The sequence below is a fragment of the Aricia agestis genome, chromosome 2 (assembly GCF_905147365.1).
Source record: "Aricia agestis chromosome 2, ilAriAges1.1, whole genome shotgun sequence".
Lineage (NCBI taxonomy): Eukaryota > Metazoa > Arthropoda > Insecta > Lepidoptera > Lycaenidae > Aricia > Aricia agestis.
The window spans coordinates 21,556,761-21,578,443 of record NC_056407.1 but is presented as its reverse complement, the minus strand read 5'-3'; the positions used below and the strand labels follow the sequence as shown (position 1 = coordinate 21,578,443).

The window sequence follows — 21,683 nt, the reverse complement described above, 5'->3', positions numbered from 1 at the left end:
GATCTATCTTTTCCCCGCGGCTGCTCCTGCATTCAAACAATTTCAACAACCACTAGCTCGTTTTAGGGTTCCGTACCCAAAGGGTAAAAACGGGACCCTATTACTGAGACTTCGATGTCTGTCCGTCTGTCTGTCTGTCTTTCTTTCTTAGAAAACTTAGCTAAGGAAAAATCTAGCCGAAAAATTGGTATGGTTTTATGGATCGCGAAAAAACAGACAGACGTATGAACAAAATAAGTAGTTCGACCTTATCTACTCAATAATAGAGATATCAGTTCCTGAAAACGCTTATCAAAAAAACGTCTGGAAAACAGATATTTTCAAGTTCAAAAAAAGGTTAAGAAACTACAATATATACTTACGTGTGATTTACGTGCGAAAATAAAATATTATGTATTTAAAGTAAACAGCAGGGCGCAGTTAGTCGATACTATAGTGTGGATAGCGGTCGCGCCGTGCGTAGACGCGTCGAGTCGTCCTCAGCTCAATTATTCCGAATAATATGAGAATAAAGTGAAATATAAAAAAAAATGAAAATGGCTACCCTGACAGTGGAACAAATTGATGTTGATAGAAGGAGCTGCAAGAGCTTCACCGGCGAAGCTATCGCTTCTATCGACATAGAATTCGACGACCTATGCCTGGATGTATCCCTCGGGTTTAGAAAAAGTAAGTTGTTTTTTTTTAAGTTTAATTTTAGGGGCATTACGCATTGTTTTTACATCGTCTGTTATTTTTATAGGAAAACTATTGCGCTGTCTTTAGTGATATATAAATATATAAAAGCCTTTATTAATTCCTTAAAAAGATTACATTACATTACATACAGTGATAATAAAAATAAATTTGTATTAAGTATGTAAATTATAATAAATTTAAATTAAAGTATGCATTGTTTGATAACATTTATCAGGAATTACGTCTAATTACTTATACTGAGAAGTTAGAAAAAATTTAAACAAATTTTAATATTATCTGAATAAGATTTTAATTATTTTAATTTTAATGCCATTTTGAATTTGAATTCGGAAAAATAATTTTACAAAAATAATAAAATATTTGTCACATTTTATCAGTTTCAACTTTAAACTAAGTATACTACAATAATTATTGCTTTATTAATAAATTTACCACCATGTGGGGTATCGTTGGATAGGTTTTTAAAAAATATTATGAGTATTCTCAGATAATTTTCTGATTTAGGGATCTATTTGTGAAATATGAAGTTTTAAAGTGGAAAAAATCGTTAGAGTCCAGTGTCTTACACCAGCCCCTTATTACTTATTACTTTGTACTTACCAGCTAAATGAATGTTTCTGGAAATGTGAAAAAAATCACGGGAGTAGGAAATATGCTGAATTTAAAAAGAAAACTATAATGGCTAGGAAGACTTCATACATTATTATTGAGTAATTATAGTCGATCAACTAAAAAAATGTATTCGGCAATGTACAAAGGAACTTTTGGTTCAAATTCCTTTGAACGTAACTGAGATAATGTTAGTAGTGTAAAACACGTTATAAATGTATATTCATTGACTATACAAAAATTATCAAAAACTAGCGGTACAACGGAGCCCTATATTGCGCGTGGCTCGACACGCACTTGGCCGTTTTTTTTTATTTATAGAGTTTCTGCGGGGCTAAAATGGTCACTTTGGATAATCATAATATTGTTATGAATCATAATAAGATTCATTTTTTAAAAATTGCAAAATTTTCACTCTGCTTGCAATTCATATAATATTCGTACTAATATTTTGACAGTTTGACAGTTTTAACAATTCTTTTTCAGAATCGATTTGAGAAGAATTGCAAAATGTGACCATTTAGGTCCGCAGACGTTTGGCTCGAGTGTTGTCAAATTCTATAGTTTTTTTTTTATCAAAATCAATTTTACGCTTTATCAAAATCAGTTATAACTGCTTTTTGAGCATCGGGCATCCATGACGACAACTGCGGGGCTAAAATGGTAACATTTAGCAATTCCTCTCAATCAATTCAGCAAATGAATTGCCAAAACTGTCAAACTGACAAATGTCAAATTAGTACGAATAACTAGACATGAATTGCAAGCAGACTTGCATTTTGCGATTTAAGAAAACTGAATCATATTATGATTCAATATATGATTCTCCAAAGCGACCATTTTAGCCCCGCTGGCAACTACCGTTTCGGTAACTAAACCGCAATTCGAATGAATCCGTGCGAAATGCTTCCGAATAAAATATGCATCATTCAATCTTTCAATCTATATATATAAAACTCAAAGGTGACTGATGACATAGTGATCTATCAACGCACAGCCCGAACCACTGGACGGATCGGGTTGAAATTTGGCATGCAGGTAGATGTTATAACGTAGGCACTAGGCATCCGCTAAGAAAGGATTTTGATAAATTCCAACCCCAAGGGGCTCAAATAGGGGATGAAAGTTTGTATATAATAATACTTCTTAACGCGAGCGAAGCCGCGGGCTAAAGCTCGTATATTATATACCTCTAGCTACTACATTCTTAATGATAATAATAATTCATCACAAAAGTTTCATCTTGTATAGACGAGAAAGAAGACCTACTTTCATAAGCATTTTCCTCTTTTATTCGCTTCTTGAATAATTCTTGAATGTGGGAGAAGCTGAATGAATGAGGAAAATGAATAAAAAATGTTTAACTGTCTTGTATCATCACTACATAGTATTGACAGTATAGTAAGTATACGCTTTTTCTGTCCTCATGTCCCTTTGATCTTTAAAACTACGCAACGGATTTAGATGCGGTTTTCTTTAATAGATAGAGTGATTAAAGAGGAAGGTTTATAAGTATAATAATTAATAAGTAATAACATTCATTAAATAGTGGAGAAATACTGTTATTTGTGAGGTTTCTAATGTGATGTGAGATGTCGTAAATAATTACATTTATTTTCCGCTTACATTGCAAACGCAGGCTGAACCCTACGAGATTTATCAAAATAATCTATACTAGGTATATATATTATATATTATAAAGCGGAAGAGTTTGTTTGTTTGAACGCGCTAATCTCAGGAACTACTGGTCCAATTTGCAAAATTCTTTCAGTGTTAGATAGCCCATTTATCGAGGAAGGCTATAGGCTATATTTTATCAGGCTAAGATTAATAGAAACGAAGAAATAGAGGAAAATGTGAAAAAAACGGAGGGAAATTATTTGAAAGGGCTTATTTGAACGCGCTAATCTCAAGAACTACTGGTCCGATTTGAAAAATTCTTTCAGTGTTAGATAGCCCATTGATCGAGGAAAGCTATAGGCTATATTTTATCACGCTAAGACTAATAGGAGCAAAGAAATAGTGAAAAATGTTGAAAAAACGGGGGAAATTATATGAAAGGGCTTATTTGAAAGCCCTCATATCAGTAACTACTGGTCCGATTTAAAAAATTCTTTCAGCGTTAGATAGCCTATTTGTCGAGGAAGGCCATAGGCTATTTTTTTGCGGAAAAATGTACGGTCGCGTGATATTCCTAAATTACGCAAGCGAAGCCGCGCGGAACATCTATCTACTTATATATAATAAAATCGTAGGAAAGTCAATGCTGTACATTGAATATTTTTGTACAATAAATAATACTTGGGACGTGATCTACTATACTAACGCGGACGAAGTCGCGGGCAACAGCTAGTGTACTATATAAGTGTAATTGTACACAATGAAAACGGCGGTACCGGCCAATGCGGGCCACGGGTAGTAGTAAATATAAATCAAAACTACTACTGTATCGATTTTAAATATTTTTTTCTGTGAGTGACATAGCGTGCGAAACCGGGGCGGGTCGCTAGTAAAAAAATAAATCAATGACATTCATTTAGTGCTATCAGTGGTTTAGACCTTTAGCAGTTATACAAACATTTTTCAGACGCACTTTATACGTGGGAGAGCCATGCTTCGGCACGAATGGGCCGGCTCGACCGGAGAAATACCACGTTCTCACAGAAAACCGGCGTGAAACAGCACTTGCGCTGTGTTTCGTCGAGTGAGTGAGTTTACCGGAGGCCCAGTCCCCTACCCTATTCCCCTCTCTTCCCTCCCCTATTCCCTTCCCTTCCTTACTATATTAACCTATTCCCTCTTAAAAGGCCGGCAACGCACTTGCAGCTCTTCTGATGCTGCGAGTGTCCATGGGCGACGGAAGTTGCTTTCCATCAGGTGACCCGTTTGCTCGTTTGCCCCCTTATTTCATAAAAAAAAAACAAATATGAAGGAACTTCACTCACGTTATTAGGAAAGGCCTTCATCGTAAAGTGCTGGTTCAAGACAGTGGCGTGGGAAGATGAGCGAGGAGAGAATAGTACGAAGTAATACAACCTTATAATCTATCTCTACTATAATATATAATAACGAGCTATTGCCCGTGTTCGCGTTAAGAAGTATTATAATATACAAACTTTCATCCCCTGTTTTAACCCCTTGGGGTTGGAATTTATCAAAATCCTTTCTTAGCGGATGCCTTCGTCATAACATCTACCTGCATGTCAAATTTCAGCCCGATCGGTCCATTGGTTGGGGCTGTGCGTTGATAGATCACCGTGTCAGTCAGTCACCTTTGAGTTTTATATATATGTATATAGATTATTCTTATTTGAGTTTCTACTAATACAGATTATAAAACTACAATTCGTCGTAATAATTTCCAATTGAAACTATGGCGTCCGCCAAACACTTGAATGCAAGCGCGTTCCACCTCGGAATCCCCTCAGATTGCCTCCGAACCATTTTCTCCTTCTCCTTCTTTTTTTGACCGACTTCCAAAAAGGAGGTGGTAATACGTTCGGCTGTATCTATTTCTTTTGTATGTTCAACGATTACTCAGCCGTTTGTGTTCCGATTTTCGAAATTCTTTTTGTGTTGTACTTATAGGGTTTGACTCGAATTTGGTACATTGTTCATTTTTTTTATGAAAACGGGAGCAAGCGAGTAAATGGGTCACCTGATGGAAAGCAACTTCCGTCGCCCATGGACACTCGCAGCATCAGAAGAGCTGCAATTGCGTTGCCGGCCTTTTAAGAGGGAATAGGGTAATAGGGGAGGGTAGAGATGGGAGGGGAAGGGAAGGGCATAGGGGAGGGTAGGGAAGGGAATAGGGGAGGGTAGGGAAGGGAATAGGGTAGGGGATTGGGCCTCCGGTAAACTCACTCACTCAGCGAAACACAGCGTAAGCGCTGTTTCACGCCGGTTTTCTGTGAGAACGTGGTATTTCTCCGGTCGAGCCAGCCCATTCGTGCCGAAGCATGGCTCTCCCACGTAAATGTTCATAAAAGTGGTGACCTGATGATGGGATGGATCCATAAGTAATCGAGGGAATTCCTCAAAATGTATATGAAAAGATAATATGTTTTCATATACATTTTGTCATCGTAATATTATTACGATGATTTTGGTTTTATTAGAAGTATACTAAGCATTTCCTACCAAAAAGTAAGATTTTGCTTAAAGAATTATTTAATAATTTTTAATTAATATTCTTATTGTTTTTACCTTGGCGGTTTTAATTTTTTTAATTTTTTGTTAAAAAATAATAATTTTCATTAATTAAAAATTAACCATAACTTTTGTCATATTCGGCCAGTATGATTTTAATTGGCCGCCTCTCCAGTGTTCTGTGTGACAACTCAATTTCGTTTGGAAATTACCGATTACAATATTAATCTACCATAAAATCATGTTTGAAGATTTATTTATTCGGCACAAATGGGCCGGCTCGACCGGATAAATACCACGTTCTCATAGAGAACCGGCGTGAAACAGCGCTTGCGCTATGTTTCGCCGAGTGAGTGAGTTTACCGGAGGCCCAATCCCCTAACCCCTACCCTATTCCCTTCCCTACCCTCAACTATTCCCTTCCCTTCCCTACCCTCCCCTATTACCCTATTCCCTCTTAAAAGGTCGGTAACGACCTTTTAAGAGGGAATACTCTTATTGCAGCTCTTCTGATGCTGCGAGTGTCCATGGGCGATGGAAGTTGCTTTCCATCAGGTGACCCGTTTGCTCGTTTGTCCCCTTATTTCATTTAAAAAAAAAAAAGAAGTACAACTACCTACCGTACTTATTTCCGCAGTCACGGCTGCCGCAAGTCAACGCTGTCAAATATAAATGATTTATTATGTATTACTTAAGTAATAACTTCATTATATTCATTAATTAGTCCGTTTATTATGTAGGTAATTAAATGGGAATTTTAGTGTCATTAAGACATTAGTCATAAAACTTCTAAGGTATAAAACATTTAAAATAAAGTATTATTAAAAAATACAGGTCATTCAAACCCCTGTCACGATTCTTGTCATATAATTTCATCGTTTTCTATTATTGTATACAAACCGTGATTGACAATAAAGTGACAAATGTTTCCATTCTAAGGCTGGCCTCACACAACCGGAGTTTCATAATCGGAAATTCATATTATTAATTCAGAAAGACCGGAATGCCATACAATATCAGTACGCTCCACACACATTCTGATTTTTTCAGATTATGAACTTCATAGATCGATCTGTAAGAATATGAATTTCCGATTATGAAATTCCGGCTTTGTGAGGCCAGCCTAAGGGCGATATCGTATTTTGAATACTCGATGTAAATTATTGTGACCTCATTATGAATTAGGTATATCACTTCAAAGTTCAAACCGCGCCGGCGCGCTGCGCGGGCGCACCGCGGCTGGTGCTAGCTTAAATTATTTTGACTTAGATATTATGTTTGCTGAAGTCTTTCTAACATTCGTTATCAGATGAAAATTGATTGAAAATCTGAGCGTAGCGTATCGTATATTTTTTATATTTCTTTTATGACTAGGTATTTCATAGTCAACTGTTAGTGTTTATATTTTTTGCCTTATATTCTCTCTTACGGCTTTATATTCAGCCTTATATTCTTTAGATCCATGAGTGACAAGCGCAATAACTACTTACATAAAACGTAGAGGCTTGGGGGGGTTATTTGTTTAATCTGAATGCATTTTAAATTGAAACAAAGGGGGCGCTAAAACATAATATTTTTTTCTCAAAGTGGGCAGTAGACAAAATAAGTTTGGGAACCCCTGCGATAGACGCTACGGCTACGTAGCGTCTATATAATAGTAATAAGCAATATACTTAGGGTATGTTATTCGAATATTCGAATACTCGTTTTATTCGAATATTCACGATTTTATTATTCTAATATTCGCCAAATTATTTTTCGAATAATTCGAATACTAAAAATATTTTTTTATTTTTGTTTAAAATGCTATCAAACATAAAATTAACATGGAATAAGAACATAATAAAGTTTATTTCAGAAAAATGATATTATTTATGAATATTCTACATCTTTAATGATTTATATAAATCTGTTTTTCGTCTAACTAGTGAGTAAACGACCATTCATCGTCGCCGTTGACCATGTTTTTAGTTCATTTTTGTTCATGTTCATTACGCCAGAAGGGTGTATATAAAACAAACTCGTTTTTTAAGAAGGTAATAAATGTAAGTGCAATATTGAGATTTTTAAAATATGTAGTTAAAATATAAAAGATATTTTTTTAAATGCCTTTCTGGCTTAAAGCTCGCAATGTGATCTATTCGACAAGTTGATAAAAATTTGCTATTCAATAGCTTTACCACGGCAGTCCTCGACTTATAATTGAAACAGTTAGTACAGTATCAAAAAATGTCGACGGCTCCTTAATATCATGTTATTTGTGTTATCAAACTTCAAGATACTAAATTCACCAGGTCTAGGATTGTTTCACCCTCCCCCAGGGCTTCGTTGCAATTTTTTTTCTTTGTTGTGATGTTGGTTTTTAGTGGCCCTTTTTTAAAATTTCGAGCCACATTGACACAGGAGAAGCCGTCTAGGTGAACTAGGTGAACGTGGATCGAAAATTTAAAAAAGACGGGTAAGCTGGCTTAGTATTATTGAACAGTTATCATAACGTCGAATATCATATTATTATTTACTCTCAACTGCTGCCTAGCAGGACTTAAGCATAATCACATGAGAAAAGTAAAAGGTGCTACGATCGAAAACGGTTTACACTTTACAGCCTTTCTTTTATTGCCCAGAAATGTATATTTTAAGGCTGTAACCTTAAAATGTATATTTTAAGGTTACAACCTTAAAATATACATTTTTTAAGTCTTTCACAATAAAAATTAACTACGTCATATATAAAGATTTATGTTGATAAAAGTAAAAATAAGAATTGCTTATTTTATAGTATTAACAAAATAGGTTGTATATGGCTGTACGAAGCTTTTTGTTACTTTTATTCAGAGTTTTCAGCATTTTTCAATATTTTTTAATTATTCGAATAATATTCGAATTATTCGAAAAGTTTTTTAAAATATTCGAATTATTCGAATAGTAAATTTGTCGAATAATAACATTCCCTAAATATACTGTGCTCGGCGAAACATGGCGGTAGCGGTCATTGACTCCCTGTCAAAAACTTGGCATTTTCTATATAAGCCGCGATTGACAATGAAGTGTCAGATGTTGTCAATCGCGGCTTCGTATAGAAAATGACAAGTTTTTGACAGGGAGTCAATGACCGCTACCGCCATGTTTCGCCGAGTACAGTATAGTGTTGACAAGTAGTTTAATATAATTCCTATATATAAAAACTTTTAGTTCTAGACTCTTTCTTGACAAGCTGTAGATCAGACCAACTATGACAATATGGACAGTGGATATACAGTATTTGTTTATAAGGAAATTTATTATTCCATATTCAAATGTAGCGGGAACCCTTGACCTCACGTGCAAGATAGTAACCGAAACTGTGCAAATAGACCGTGAACATACGCAAAAACAATTTAATTTGTTTAAATATTGTTTAAGTTAATGCATCCATACTAATATTATAAATGCGAAAGTGTGTCTGTCTGTCTTATTATTATTTATAGTATTAAATTCGGCACTGCTGCCAGTTAGTATGTAAATCTTGTATTTTCATTTTTCCCGAATTAATAAAATCACTATTCTTTAGACACATACCCTAAATATTTAAGTTACAATGTTATTTCAAGCTTGGAGTTAAGTTATTAAGGCCGGTATAAATAGCCAGTACTCAAGATGCATCTCGGTCTCAAGACACGGTTCAGGCTCTGTGATTGGTTGGCTGTCAAAATTTGGACCAAACATAGAGCCGAATCACGTCTTGAGACCGAGATGCATCTTGAGTACTGACTATATTTTATACCGGCCTTAGTGTGATTCACGATGTATGTAGATTATAATAGTAAAATTTTTCCACTTACGAGTTCGTTTAAACGACGTACCAAAATTTCCTATGATGTATTAAAATAACCTTTTATATTCTCAATTTCCACAGCTCCATTATCATTATGTATACTCTCTTATCAACGTAAATAATAAGATTTGTCTCACGTGACATGCTTCTTCCAGAGTTTAGGGCCTTGTCGGCCCAGCTGTCATCTGTCAAATTATGTGGTCAAAGTTAAGGTTAAAGTTAAACATATATAAGTATATACCTATCAAGGCATTCTTATTAATTTGATGAAATTATTAAATCTATCAACACCTCTATACTAATTACCTGGAAATAAACGATTATGCTAATTTTCCCTATATTATTAGGTTGTGTAATGTGTTAACAAATTAGAGTTAACATTAATTAGATTTATACATATTTTATGGATCAATTAAATAGGTATTTTATTGTCTTCGTGTTATACTTAATAGCCGCAACTTGCAAGTATATAACGACGAGCTCGTGGTATTTTGAATTAGCTATTGTTATTATTATTATCAGCCTACAGTGTCCCACTGCTGGGCAAAGGCCCCTCTTTCCTTCCAAAGTTCACGATTCTGTGATGTTGTTGGCCACTCTTTATCAAACATGTTGTTGGCCACTCTTTATCAAACGCATCTAGTTCGTCGCGCCACCTTTAGCTATAAGCTTCTTTATTGATTTCAAAAATATGGCAGTTAGCACGACAAAGACTTATGCCATCTATACCAAGATGCGATCGCGTCTGTAAATATTATGCCCTAAATACCAAAATAGCGCCAATTTGGGGCTATTTTCGTATTTAGGAAAGACGTCTATTCAAAGAGCTTCGGGCCCCCAAAGCTCTTTGAAGTGACGTCTTTGCTTTGACATATTGTATTGTATTGCTATGAAAAAAAAAATCGGCCATGTGCGATTTGAACTCGCGCACCAAGGGTTCCATACCACTATAGAGAAAAAATAGGAAAAAAAGGTTTTTTTTTTATGGGAGCCCCCCTTAATTATTAATTTTATTATAAGTAAATTATTATTAAAGTATACTTAAATAAAACTATAAATTATCTTGTGAACATTTCAGGTGGATACCTGTTGTCATCATGATTATTATTATTGATACCGAGCAAAAAATTATAAAAAAATCACGTTTCTTGTTGAAATTGAATCTGTGAAAATTTCGACTCTCTAGCTATCACCGTTCTTGAGATACAGCATGCTGTATCTCAAGAACGGTGATAGCTAGAGAGTCTCCATGGAGACAGACAGACGGACAGACAGACATTGAAGTCTTAGTAATAGGGTCCCGTTTTTACCCTTTGGGTACGGAACCCTAAAAATCAGCTGTGTGAGTGCTGACTGCTGAGTCATACAAAGTGCAAAGCAGGTAACTAACTCTTTGCCGTTCTGTAGTAGGAATATGTACCATCGAGGAAATTGATTCCTAGGCAGTTGACAGACCAACGTCATTTGGTCGGATCATGTCAATTCAATGTTAGCTGTGATCTGTCCGCTGGGTTTGATGTAACTCGACCAAACTATGTAGGTCCCCCATCTGCCTAGGAATCAACTTCTCTGATAGATGTAGATTGTAGCTGCTTACCTCTATATTCATTCTCAACAGCTGTAGCTAGTATTGCATTGCTAATAGTGCAGCTAGTATTGCATTCTCTAAAGTCTTGAAACGAAATAAATATTCATTATTTATATATTACTAGCTGACCCGGCAACGTTGTTTTGCCATATAAATTATTTCTCGTATCAATATAAAAAGTTAAAAAAAAAACTATTCTCAGGCCTAATGAATTACTATCAGAGAAGTTGATTCCTATGCAGATGGCAGACCAAAGTAATTTGGTCGCTTGATGTCATACCCAGCCGACAGATCACAACTTACATTGAAATGACATATTCCGGCCAAATGACGTAGGTCCGTCAACTGCATAGGAATCAATTTCCTTGGTAAATGTACCAAGGTAAATGTACAATGGTACATGATACAAAATTTTATGAAAATCGGTTGCGCCCTAGTCGAGGAGTTCGCGACTACGCGCACAAACACTGTGGACACGATAATTTTATACAGTGTGTAACAAAAATAAGTGATAATACTTTAGGGTGTGTGCGTGTTCCTTGTAGAGAGTTCACTGTGAAAGTAGCAGCTCTGAAAGACGAAATTTTTTTTTCACTTTTGTATGGGCAAGGGTCCGAGAGTCACGAGTTTCCCCATACAAAAGTGAAAAAAAATGTTGGTCTTTCAGCGCTGCTACTTTCACAGTGAACTCTATACAAGGAACACGTACACACCCTAAAGTATTATCACTTATTTTTGTTACACCCTGTATAATATAATATTAGATGTAGGGATGTAGGCCTATAATATGACAAATTTGCAATAAGTAATTTATTATTGCTTCATAGTCAATATTCCAGAAACGTATTTTATGTAAGAATATAATAATATCACAAGACCGGTTCAACGGCCATAGGTGACCAATAATTGACCATAAGGCGCAGACAGCTGCCAATTTGACATCTTTGTGCAGTTTTCTAGACGTATGTATTTCATTGATTGGCACAAAAAAAAATATGTGATTTTTGATTATATTTGGAAAAGCTTGTCCGATTTGGATGAAAAAAAAATACCAAAGTCACATCTTTCGGGAACTTTAAACAGTTCTAACTAAAGTAATAATACAATCTATGCTTTAAAAAATTGTTATTTAATACCTTTTACAAAAATCCAAACATTGCCCGATTTAATTTTCGGCTGACATCTAGATTTCCCACAATATTTATTTTTCCTCTAACAAACGAAAAATGTATCCACGCTTCTGAGTGAACATTTCACATCTCTCTCTCTCGCATGAAAACCGACAGTGATCGCTGAGGCGCGGTGCTATGTGGACGTGTGACGGATTTCTCTCTGCCGATATCGTGATTTTAGTGTAATTGAAGCGTTTAGTTCTTAAAATTTGTATATAGGTATTTCTCATTGTTTTATAGTATATTAAGTTTATTCTGTAAATATTCGAAGTCACCACATGTTTTCCTATAAGTTTTGAGGAGTTCCCTCGATTACTTATGAATCCTTCATCAGATCACCACTTTTGTGAATATAATACCAAATTGGGATGATACCAAAAGAAAAATTTTGAAAATCGGTTAACAAACGGCGGAGTAATCGTTGAATATAAGAAAACGAACATAACACCTCCCCCATTTTGAAAGTCGGTTAAAATTGTAGCCTATGTGTTATTCTGATGTATAAGCTATATTATTGTAAAGTTTCATTAAAATCCGTTCAGTAGTTTTTGCGTGAAAGAGTAACAAACATCCACACATCCATACATCCAAACAAACTTTCGCCTTTATAATATTAGTAGGACTAAGGCAGTATACCAAATTTAATAGATATAGCTTCGGTAGATCCTGAAATATCTCCTTGTGAAAATAGCTAATTTTGGCATTCACTCACTGACCGGTAATCAAAACCTCTAGGCCACTTCCAATTGTCCTAACGTTATGAGATTTGGCACACAGGTCGTGTGTTATATGTAGATTAATTATTATTATGTTGCCGCTATAACAGCAAAAACAAAAACAAAATAATAAAATTAATATTATATACAACAAACTTGATTTTTTGGCCTTTTTGTTCTAAGTATATCAATAATAGCAACAGAATTATGTACTTGAATTTTTTCGAAGTCCTAAGTTATATGTGTACTTAAATTATTTAATATATATAATATTAAAATAAAATAAAAAATTAAGAGGGGCTCCCATAAAAAAAAAACACAATTTTGGCCTAATTTTGCTCTATAATGGTACGGAACCCTTCGTGCGCGAGTCTGACTCGCACTTGGCCGATTTTTTTTCATTTTCATCAAATATCTCTGAGTGCGGCACTGCGGCTACTTAACAATCTTCTAAGCTAAGTTATTCTCAAATACCTGCTCAAGTGCTCACCCCCTCAGTATGTTAATCCTACTTCCTACTATATATATTCATATAATATTATAAAGGCGAAAGTTTGTTTGGATATATGGATGTATGGATGTATATTGTATGGATGTGTGGATGTGTGGATGTATGGATGTTTGTTACTCTTTCACGCAAAAACTACTGAACGGATTTTAATGAAACTTTACAATAATATAGCTTATACATCAGAATAACACATAGGCTACAATTTTAACCGACTTTCAAAATGGGGGAGGTGTTATGTTCGTTTTCTTATATTCAACGATTACTCCGCCGTTTGTTAACCAATTTTCAAAATTTTTCTTTTGGTATCATCCCAATTTGGTATTATATTCACAAAAGTGGTGATCTGATGAAGGAGTCAGTCAACTTTGAGTTTTATATAATACTAGCTGTTGCCCGCGACTTCGTCCGCGTGGACTTCAGTTTATAGCGCGCGATGTCAACAAAATTGGTGTCAAAAGCTTTTATAAAAAAACCCTGGTACCCCTTAAATCAATACAGCTGTGCAGTGTGCACACAATAAGTATTTCATTTTTTTATATTAAACTTTATATTTTATGCCAAATTTTAAAGCTTATTTAGCCCTCCAATTACACAACTTTACCCATAAACTATTTATCATTGATAGATTTAAGGTTACGTCACTGCACAGATAAAGTACTGAGTTATTTAATACCGTAGAATAGATATAACAATCGAAAAAAATCGAAACTTAAAAAGATGATACCACGTCTTATAGAAAGACTTTTGAGCAAGCGTCAGCGCGATGTAGAAGACGCACGGCGCCATCTATTATGAATTGTTGGAACTAACTTAATTTGAACAAATTTACGCATTTTCACCCCCTTACAACCCTTTTTTCCAGTAAAAAAGTAGCCTATGTCCTTTCTCAGGCTTTAGACTATCTGTATACAAAATTTCATTACAATCGGTTCGGAAGTTTTGGCGTTTGGCGTGAAAGCGAGACTGACAGACAGACAGACAGACAGACAGACAGACAGACAGACAGACAGAGATACTTTTGGCGTTTGGCGTGAAAGCGAGACTGACAGACAGACAGACAGACAGAGATACTTTCGCATTTATAATATTAGTATAGATTATGTGCACACTGCATAGCTGTTTTTGGGTATTTTGATTAATTAAGGGCCGCGCTACACCGGAAGCACTTACCAGGGTTTTAAAAAGTTTTTAAATTTGACACAAATTTTGTTGACACCGCGCGCTATAAACTAAATTCCACGCGGACGAAGTCGCGGGCAACAGCTAGTATTATACATAAAATATGTTTAAGATTTTTGAAATTTTATTTTAATACACATCCAAGACCCAGGAACATTGAAAACTTTTTGTTCCGCCTGCGGGACTCGAACCCAGGACCCCCGGGTTGAGCGCTGGCCACGCGCAATGCGAATTCATTTTCATCGATATGTTTCATGGAAATAAGATATTTTCCCACATCAAAATGTAGCCTATGTCCTTTCTCAGACTCTAGAATAACTGTGTACAAAATTTCATTGCAATCGGTTCAGTAGTTTTGGCGTGAAAGCGAGACAGACAGACAGACAGACAGAGATACTTTCGCATTTATAATATTAGTATAGATATAGTATAGATTATATACTTAGATTGTGTTTAAATTACTTATTTGTTGTTAAAATTTGTATATTAATTGAAACCATTTTGATAACCATGAATATTCGCATTTTTTTCTAAAAGCGAACAGGAAATTATGTAAATTTCTAGAAATCCCAGTTTAATGTTACGTTTGATGTGGATCGACCGGTTTTGATTTTAAACTAGAATTTTATGCTGAGAAGCAACAAAAATTGTTAATTTGTTTTGATAATAATAATTAATGTATTATAAGTTATAACTCTAATAGCCATATTTTAAACACACAGGTACATACCACTTGATAAATGGTAAATCCTCGAAAATCGTACAATTTGCTTTTGCGTGTTACTTATATAATATAGTAAAATAATATACATTAATATGTCTTTAGTGGTCTACTCTATCATGTTAGTTGACTGTTTCAATGTTCATGGTGTTGTGGGGGTGTAAGTTCTTAGTTCGATCCCAGATGATAGCCAAGGAGGTAATTTATATTAAACAGATGTTCGTACTTTTGAGAAAAACTTTCTTAGGATATAGCTGTTGGTCCCAGACGTATTAAACAGTTGTATATTCCTCTGGACTATGACTAGACCGACTGTGTTGCAATAATGCAGTATGCAGTTTTTGCTTGAGCAACTGAACATTTAAGATAACCTGTTACCTGTCCTAAGCACTAAAGTACCCTTTAATACTTCGCTCGATTTCAGAGTTCAGACACACAAAGACTACCGTTTTTTTTACCAAATTAGGGCAAAATAAAGATTTTCACAGTTTTTGACTAACGACGTGTTAAGAGATTTATAATAAAATACATAGCTTATAATAACCACCTTAATATAGAATGTTCGTAAAAAAATATGAAAATAAATTATTTGTGTATAAAGTTGTTCGGTACAGGTACCGCAAGTTTTCAAAATACCAGTCTCCAAGAACCAGAATTTAGCGACGCCAATCACGTTGGAGTATCATGTCGTTATTGCAAGTATACTGTATTAACAAAAGAATTTACGTCCATATTCCCGCCAAAATAAGAAAAGTACAAGGCTTTATAATTTATCTTATATATATATATATATATAATGTCTTATATATATAATCTTATATATTTAATGTATATATATAATTGGAATCTCGGGATCGGCTCCAACGATTTTCATGAAATTTAGTATATAGGGGGTTTCGGGGGCGATAAATCGATCTAGCTAGGAATCATTTTTAGAAAATGTAATTTTTTTCGTGTTTTATCGAATACCGAGCAAAGCTCGGTCAAATAGCTAGTAAATTAATTATATGAATGTGGGCGGGAGCGCTGCTGGTAAAGGAGAACTGTCGAAAATGACTTTTAAACCCTTGTCGAGCTGTATAAAACAATATAGACTCTTTTTTTCTTGGGAAAATCCTTTAGGGATTCCACTAGGGATGTCAGCTGGATTAGATGAGACTGTATTAAAATATCAAAGTAGGAATATAATATTACGTAAGTCTATATATATAAAACTGAAAGGTGACTGACTGATTGACATAGTGATCTATCAACGCGCAGCCCAAACCACTGGACGGATTGGGCTGAAATTTTGCATACAGGTAGATGTTATGACGAAGGCATCCGCTAAGAAAGGATTTTGATAAATTCCAACCCCATTTCGTGATTTTTTAACCTGAAAAACTTGAATCCTTCATTTGTTTGCAACGAACCTATCGGGAAATATCCGATAATTTTGAAGCTCTTGTGGTATTATAAGTGATAATTTTAAAACGTTAAAGTGGGTGGCTACACTTGAACAGTCAATGTTAATGCCCATTATTGGCGATAAAAATAGCATTGATTATACTTGTAAGATGGACGTTGACAGAGTTCTGTATTTGATGAGTGTAAATTTTTCCTATTTGAATTTATTGAATCTTAACCAAATGAAGAAAAAAAGAAAACAAAGAAAAAGAAGGTGGTGATGATACTAATGCACAGGAATGTGGATGATAAAAATGGATGATACAAAAACAAAAACGTGCTATTTAAAGGCAAACACGTCTTATTTAAAGCTAATATGTGTGATGCGCGACTCAACGCACACTGACGATACGTAGTGTGGCCGCTTCATCGCATTAATTCTCGCGTTAATCTCTTTGATGTACCGCCACTTGAGCTATCGCCTAACGGCAATGTTAACGCCGTTGTCAAATTATCGCGTTAAGTTGTGGCTATATTTAAACTACACGGTTAACGTCCATTATCGCAATAATTAATGACATTTCTCGTTAATGTGGCCCGAGCATTATACAAATTACAAGTAGATTTACTGTCAGTATGTTTGTTTATGAAAGAAGCTCAAGGGCACGCCATCCATCGCCATAGCGCGCATTCTATGGCTATTTTCAGTGCGGCCTTGCGGCTCGTTGCGCAGATGTATAACACTGCTTCATTTAAAATCATTTAAACCATTGGTACTCAACCTTTTTTGTACGGGCCACGCTCTTTTTTTCTCATATGCCGGGGCGCAATCAAAATTTTTACTTTCATTCTTCTTCGTTTTTTAGTTCTTCCAAGCGATTAAAAGTGGAAAAATTTTCACCACTTTCGCGACTTTCGCAACTACATTGCCGGTGGGCGTGCATTTCAAAATAGTTTTGCTTCACACGTGCCACTTTTAAAGTCCCGGCGGCCCGCAGGTTGAGTATAGCTGGTTAAAACTATTTTCAGCTTGGTTGAGCACAATCGTGAGTAATTATCACTACAATTTTAATTGTCGATAATTACGATAAGGGAGATTGCAGACGACAGACTTTTTGTACGATCGAGTCTGCGGCGCCCATACAATCGGCATGGCGATCTCCCTAAGAGTTAATACAATCTATTAGTGTCCGACCGAAACTGATTTTTCAGCCGAAACCGAAACCGAAACCGAACTTTCGGCCATACTCTTAGTTTCGGCCGAAACCGAAACCGAAACTTGTAAAACATTTAAAATTACGATTATTTACTGACATTTATTGATTTTTAACATAAATTACAACTTATTAAACTCAAGTATCACATTGAATTTTTTACTATAATTGCGACTTTTCTTAAAATAAATATTATTAATCTTGGACTCGAATACGGTATGTTCCCTAGAAACTTTTTTGTACTATATTAGGTTTTTCATACGATTCCAAGTAGGCGCGATTTCACCAAAGAAATTAAACGCGCTTAGCGCACACTAAACCGGTTCTAAACGTATAAACATGTTTTAAATAACACTCAATTGCATTTCACCAACATAAACTAAACTCGTTCACAGAAAATCCGATTTTTATCTTCTGAACGCCTTATATTCGAGTTTTAACTTCATAAAACACATTCAAGTCCTGTCAGTGTAGTGTTATGACAGATCGAAAAACATAGACGAAAAAATTGTTAAGATGACAGTTTTCACAGATGCGTTTGGTTAGCTTATTTATTGTTCCCTGCTATTTTGTTAATAAAACAACGTGACAAGGCTCCAAGATGATAACAACATATAAAAATCATCGCGTGACGTAACGTTAACTAAGATTAATTAATCGCGATTAAAAGATGAATGTTAAACCTATTTGAAACAAACGAGATTTACGTCGCCATAATATAAAGGCGTTCATAGTTCAATGAGAACTAAGTTTAATAAAACGAAGTTTTAAGTATGATTGGTGAAATTCCCCGTATTGTATTACAACGAAGGATTACCCTAAGAAAATAGAAGCGCTTAGTGTACACTAAAACGGTTCTAAAAATATAAACGAGTTTATAGCACCAAATTGCATTTCACCAACATAACGTTAACAGCGAGGCCGAGTTTTATCTTCAGAACGTCCAATGTTGTACGGTTAAACTTCATAAAAGCCGTTAAAGTCCTGTCAGTGTAGTGTCATAGCGAATCGAAAATAATAGACGAAAAAAAAAGTAAAGATGATAGTTTTGATAGATGCGTTTGAGTAGTTTATGTATCGTTTCTTGATTTTTTGTTGATAAAATTACGTAACTAGACACCAAAACGATAAAACAATGTAAAATCATCGCGTAACGTCACATAAACTTAGATTTATTAATCGTGATTAAAAGAAGATTATGAAATCCATTTGAAACAAAACGAGATTTACATCCCCGTAGGAACGCGTTCAATGAGAACTACTAAATCGTTTGTTTGGGAAACATTGTTAACATAGCACGTAATTTGCCTTTAGTTATGTATATTAAAAAGGCCTGCGTTGTCGTAGATATTAAATTCAATAATATAATTTCGATAACAATAAGTTTAGACAATTTAATGAAAATAAAACTAAGTGCTAATTTTTGATTTAGGACACGATTAAATAGATGGAGGCGAACTGAGCCGCGGCCTCGCTGACAAGCTAGCACGAATTAACTGCGAAGTTTATTGAACGACGCATGAGTTTCGGCTTGGCCGAAAGTTTCGGCTATATTTTGGCCGAAACCGAAACTATGGCCGAAACTAGATTTTTTGGCCGAAACTGGCCGAAACCGAAACCGAAAGTTCGGTCGGTCAGTACAATCTATAGTTTGTGCGTTTTAAGATGATATGGGTGACACTTCTCATATTCCTTGCTACGGGTTTTTTTTTACAAGAAAACAAAAAAAATCAAAATGTAATAAATTATATTCCATCTACAAAAACAAATGTTTCCTATAATTGTAAATGAATAAAAATGAAAAGTTGCTAAAAGCTAACTTATTAATATAAAATTATAAATTTTAACTGTGAAAATTATTGTTACGAAAATATTTGAAAAATGTCAGATGCATGAAATGGAACTTATGCCAATAGAGATTGACACTGTTGAATCGAAATCAAATCGATAAAAAGGGCGGCCATTTTAAATCGCCGGCGCCACTCTGAAACGTCAGTACGAAATCGATAATGTCGATTGCAATTCCTTTACGAAGTGAATCGATATTTTTAAATTATCGATTAATTTTCTTAGGTAACTTCCCTACTATTGTCAATTATAATGTGTCACCGATATCATCTTAAAACGCACAAACTATAGAGTTTTGTCACTTTGTTTCAACGGTTTGGAATTAATAATTCATTTGTTGCATTACTTACAAATAAGTTACAGGCTACAGCTATCAAATTGGAAACAATACTGTTTTTGATGTTTAAACAAAACTAAGACACCATACAAAAAAAATGTGTTTTTTGTATGGGAGCCTCCCTTAATTTTTATTTTATTTTCATGTTATTAATAATTATTAAAGTACATACATAATTGAGGAGTCTGTGAGTTGCCTGTTGTCAGTATTGAATTAGAGCAAAAAAGGCCAAAAAAATCACGTTGTTGTATGGGATTAAATATTAATTTTATTTTGTTATCAATCTGTGAAAATTTTAGAAGTCTAGCTATAGCGGTTCTTGAGATACAGCTTGGAGACAGACAGACGGACAGACAACGAAATATTAGTAATAGGGTCCCGCTTTTACCCTTGGGTACGGAACCCTAAAAACCAAGCAGCGAAAATGTACCTGTTTTTAACACTAGTTAAATCCTGTCCCATACTTCTATATTATGATTGATGGATTTGTAGTTATAAGATGCCATTTTAAATTAATAATAATAAAATATAATTATTATTATTATACAGTACATTAATCTGTTTATAACGGTGATAAAGTAGTTATCTTATAGCTACAATTAATGACAATATGGTTAACAATTTTCCTCGTATTTAGCGTCGTAAATCGTAATCCATACTAATATTATAAATGCGAAAGTATCTCTGTCTGTCTGTCTGTCTGTCTGTCTGTCTGTCTGTCTGTCTGTCTGTCTGTCTGTCTGTCTTGCTTTCACGCCAAAACTACTGAACCGATTGCAATGAAATTTTGTATACAGTTATTCTAGAGTCTGAGAAAGGACATAGGCTACATTTTGATGTGGGAAAATATCTTATTTCCATGAAAATTTCGATGAAAATGAATTCGCATTGCGCGTGGCCAGCGCTCATCCCGGGGGTCCTGGGTTCGAGTCCCGCAGGCGGAACAAAAAGTTTTCAATTTTCCTGGGTCTTGGATGTGTATTAAAATAAAATTTCAAAACTCTTAAACATATTTTATGTATAATATTATAAAAAATCCAGAAATATATCGATGGAATGAACATTTTAGTTCTAATACGATTCAACAGATGGCGTTTTATTTTTTACTTTATTGTAACATAGAACTAATCATACTTATTAGTTAGTATGTTTTTGTTTATAGTTTTTAATACGTTAGAATATGATGTTTAATCCATACTAATATTATAAATGCGAAAGTATCTCTGTTTGTCTGTCTGTCTGTCTGTCTATCTGTCTGTCTGTCTGTCTGTCTGTCTGTCTTGCTTTCACGCCAAAACTACTGAACCGATTGCAATGAAATTTTGTATACAGTTATTCTAGAGTCTGAGAAAGGACATAGGCTACATTTTGATGTGGGAAAATATCTTATTTCCATGAAAATTTCGATGAAAATGAATTCGCATTGCGCGTGGCCAGCGCTCATCCCGGGGGTCCTGGGTTCGAGTCCCGCAGGCGGAACAAAAAGTTTTCAATTTTCCTGGGTCTTGGATGTGTATTAAAATAAAATTTCAAAAATCTTAAACATATTTTATGTATAATATTATAAAAAATCCAGAAATATATCGATGGAATGAACATTTTAGTTCTAATACGATTCAACAGATGGCGTTTTATTTTTTACTTTATTGTAACATAGAACTAATCATACTTATTAGTTAGTATGCTTTTGTTTATAGTTTTTAATACGTTAGAATATTATCTATACTAATATTATAAATG

The 21,683-nt window shown here is 34.7% G+C and overlaps 1 protein-coding gene across 2 annotated transcripts in view; it reads left to right on the top strand.

Moving 5' to 3' along the window:
• The window catches only part of LOC121738048 (ATP-binding cassette sub-family G member 4-like), a 156,694-nt gene that overhangs the window by 33,964 nt on the left and 101,047 nt on the right, over window positions 1–21,683 (top strand). The window contains exon 1 of one of the 2 annotated variants that reach the window (XM_042129864.1): window positions 445–669. The exons of the other annotated variant lie outside the window; for it this stretch is intronic. Coding sequence (XP_041985798.1) covers window positions 531–669 — 139 coding nt within the window. The 5' untranslated portion in view covers window positions 445–530. Of the gene's footprint in view, window positions 1–444; window positions 670–21,683 lie in introns of those variants that run through there. 2 annotated transcript variants of the gene reach the window in all.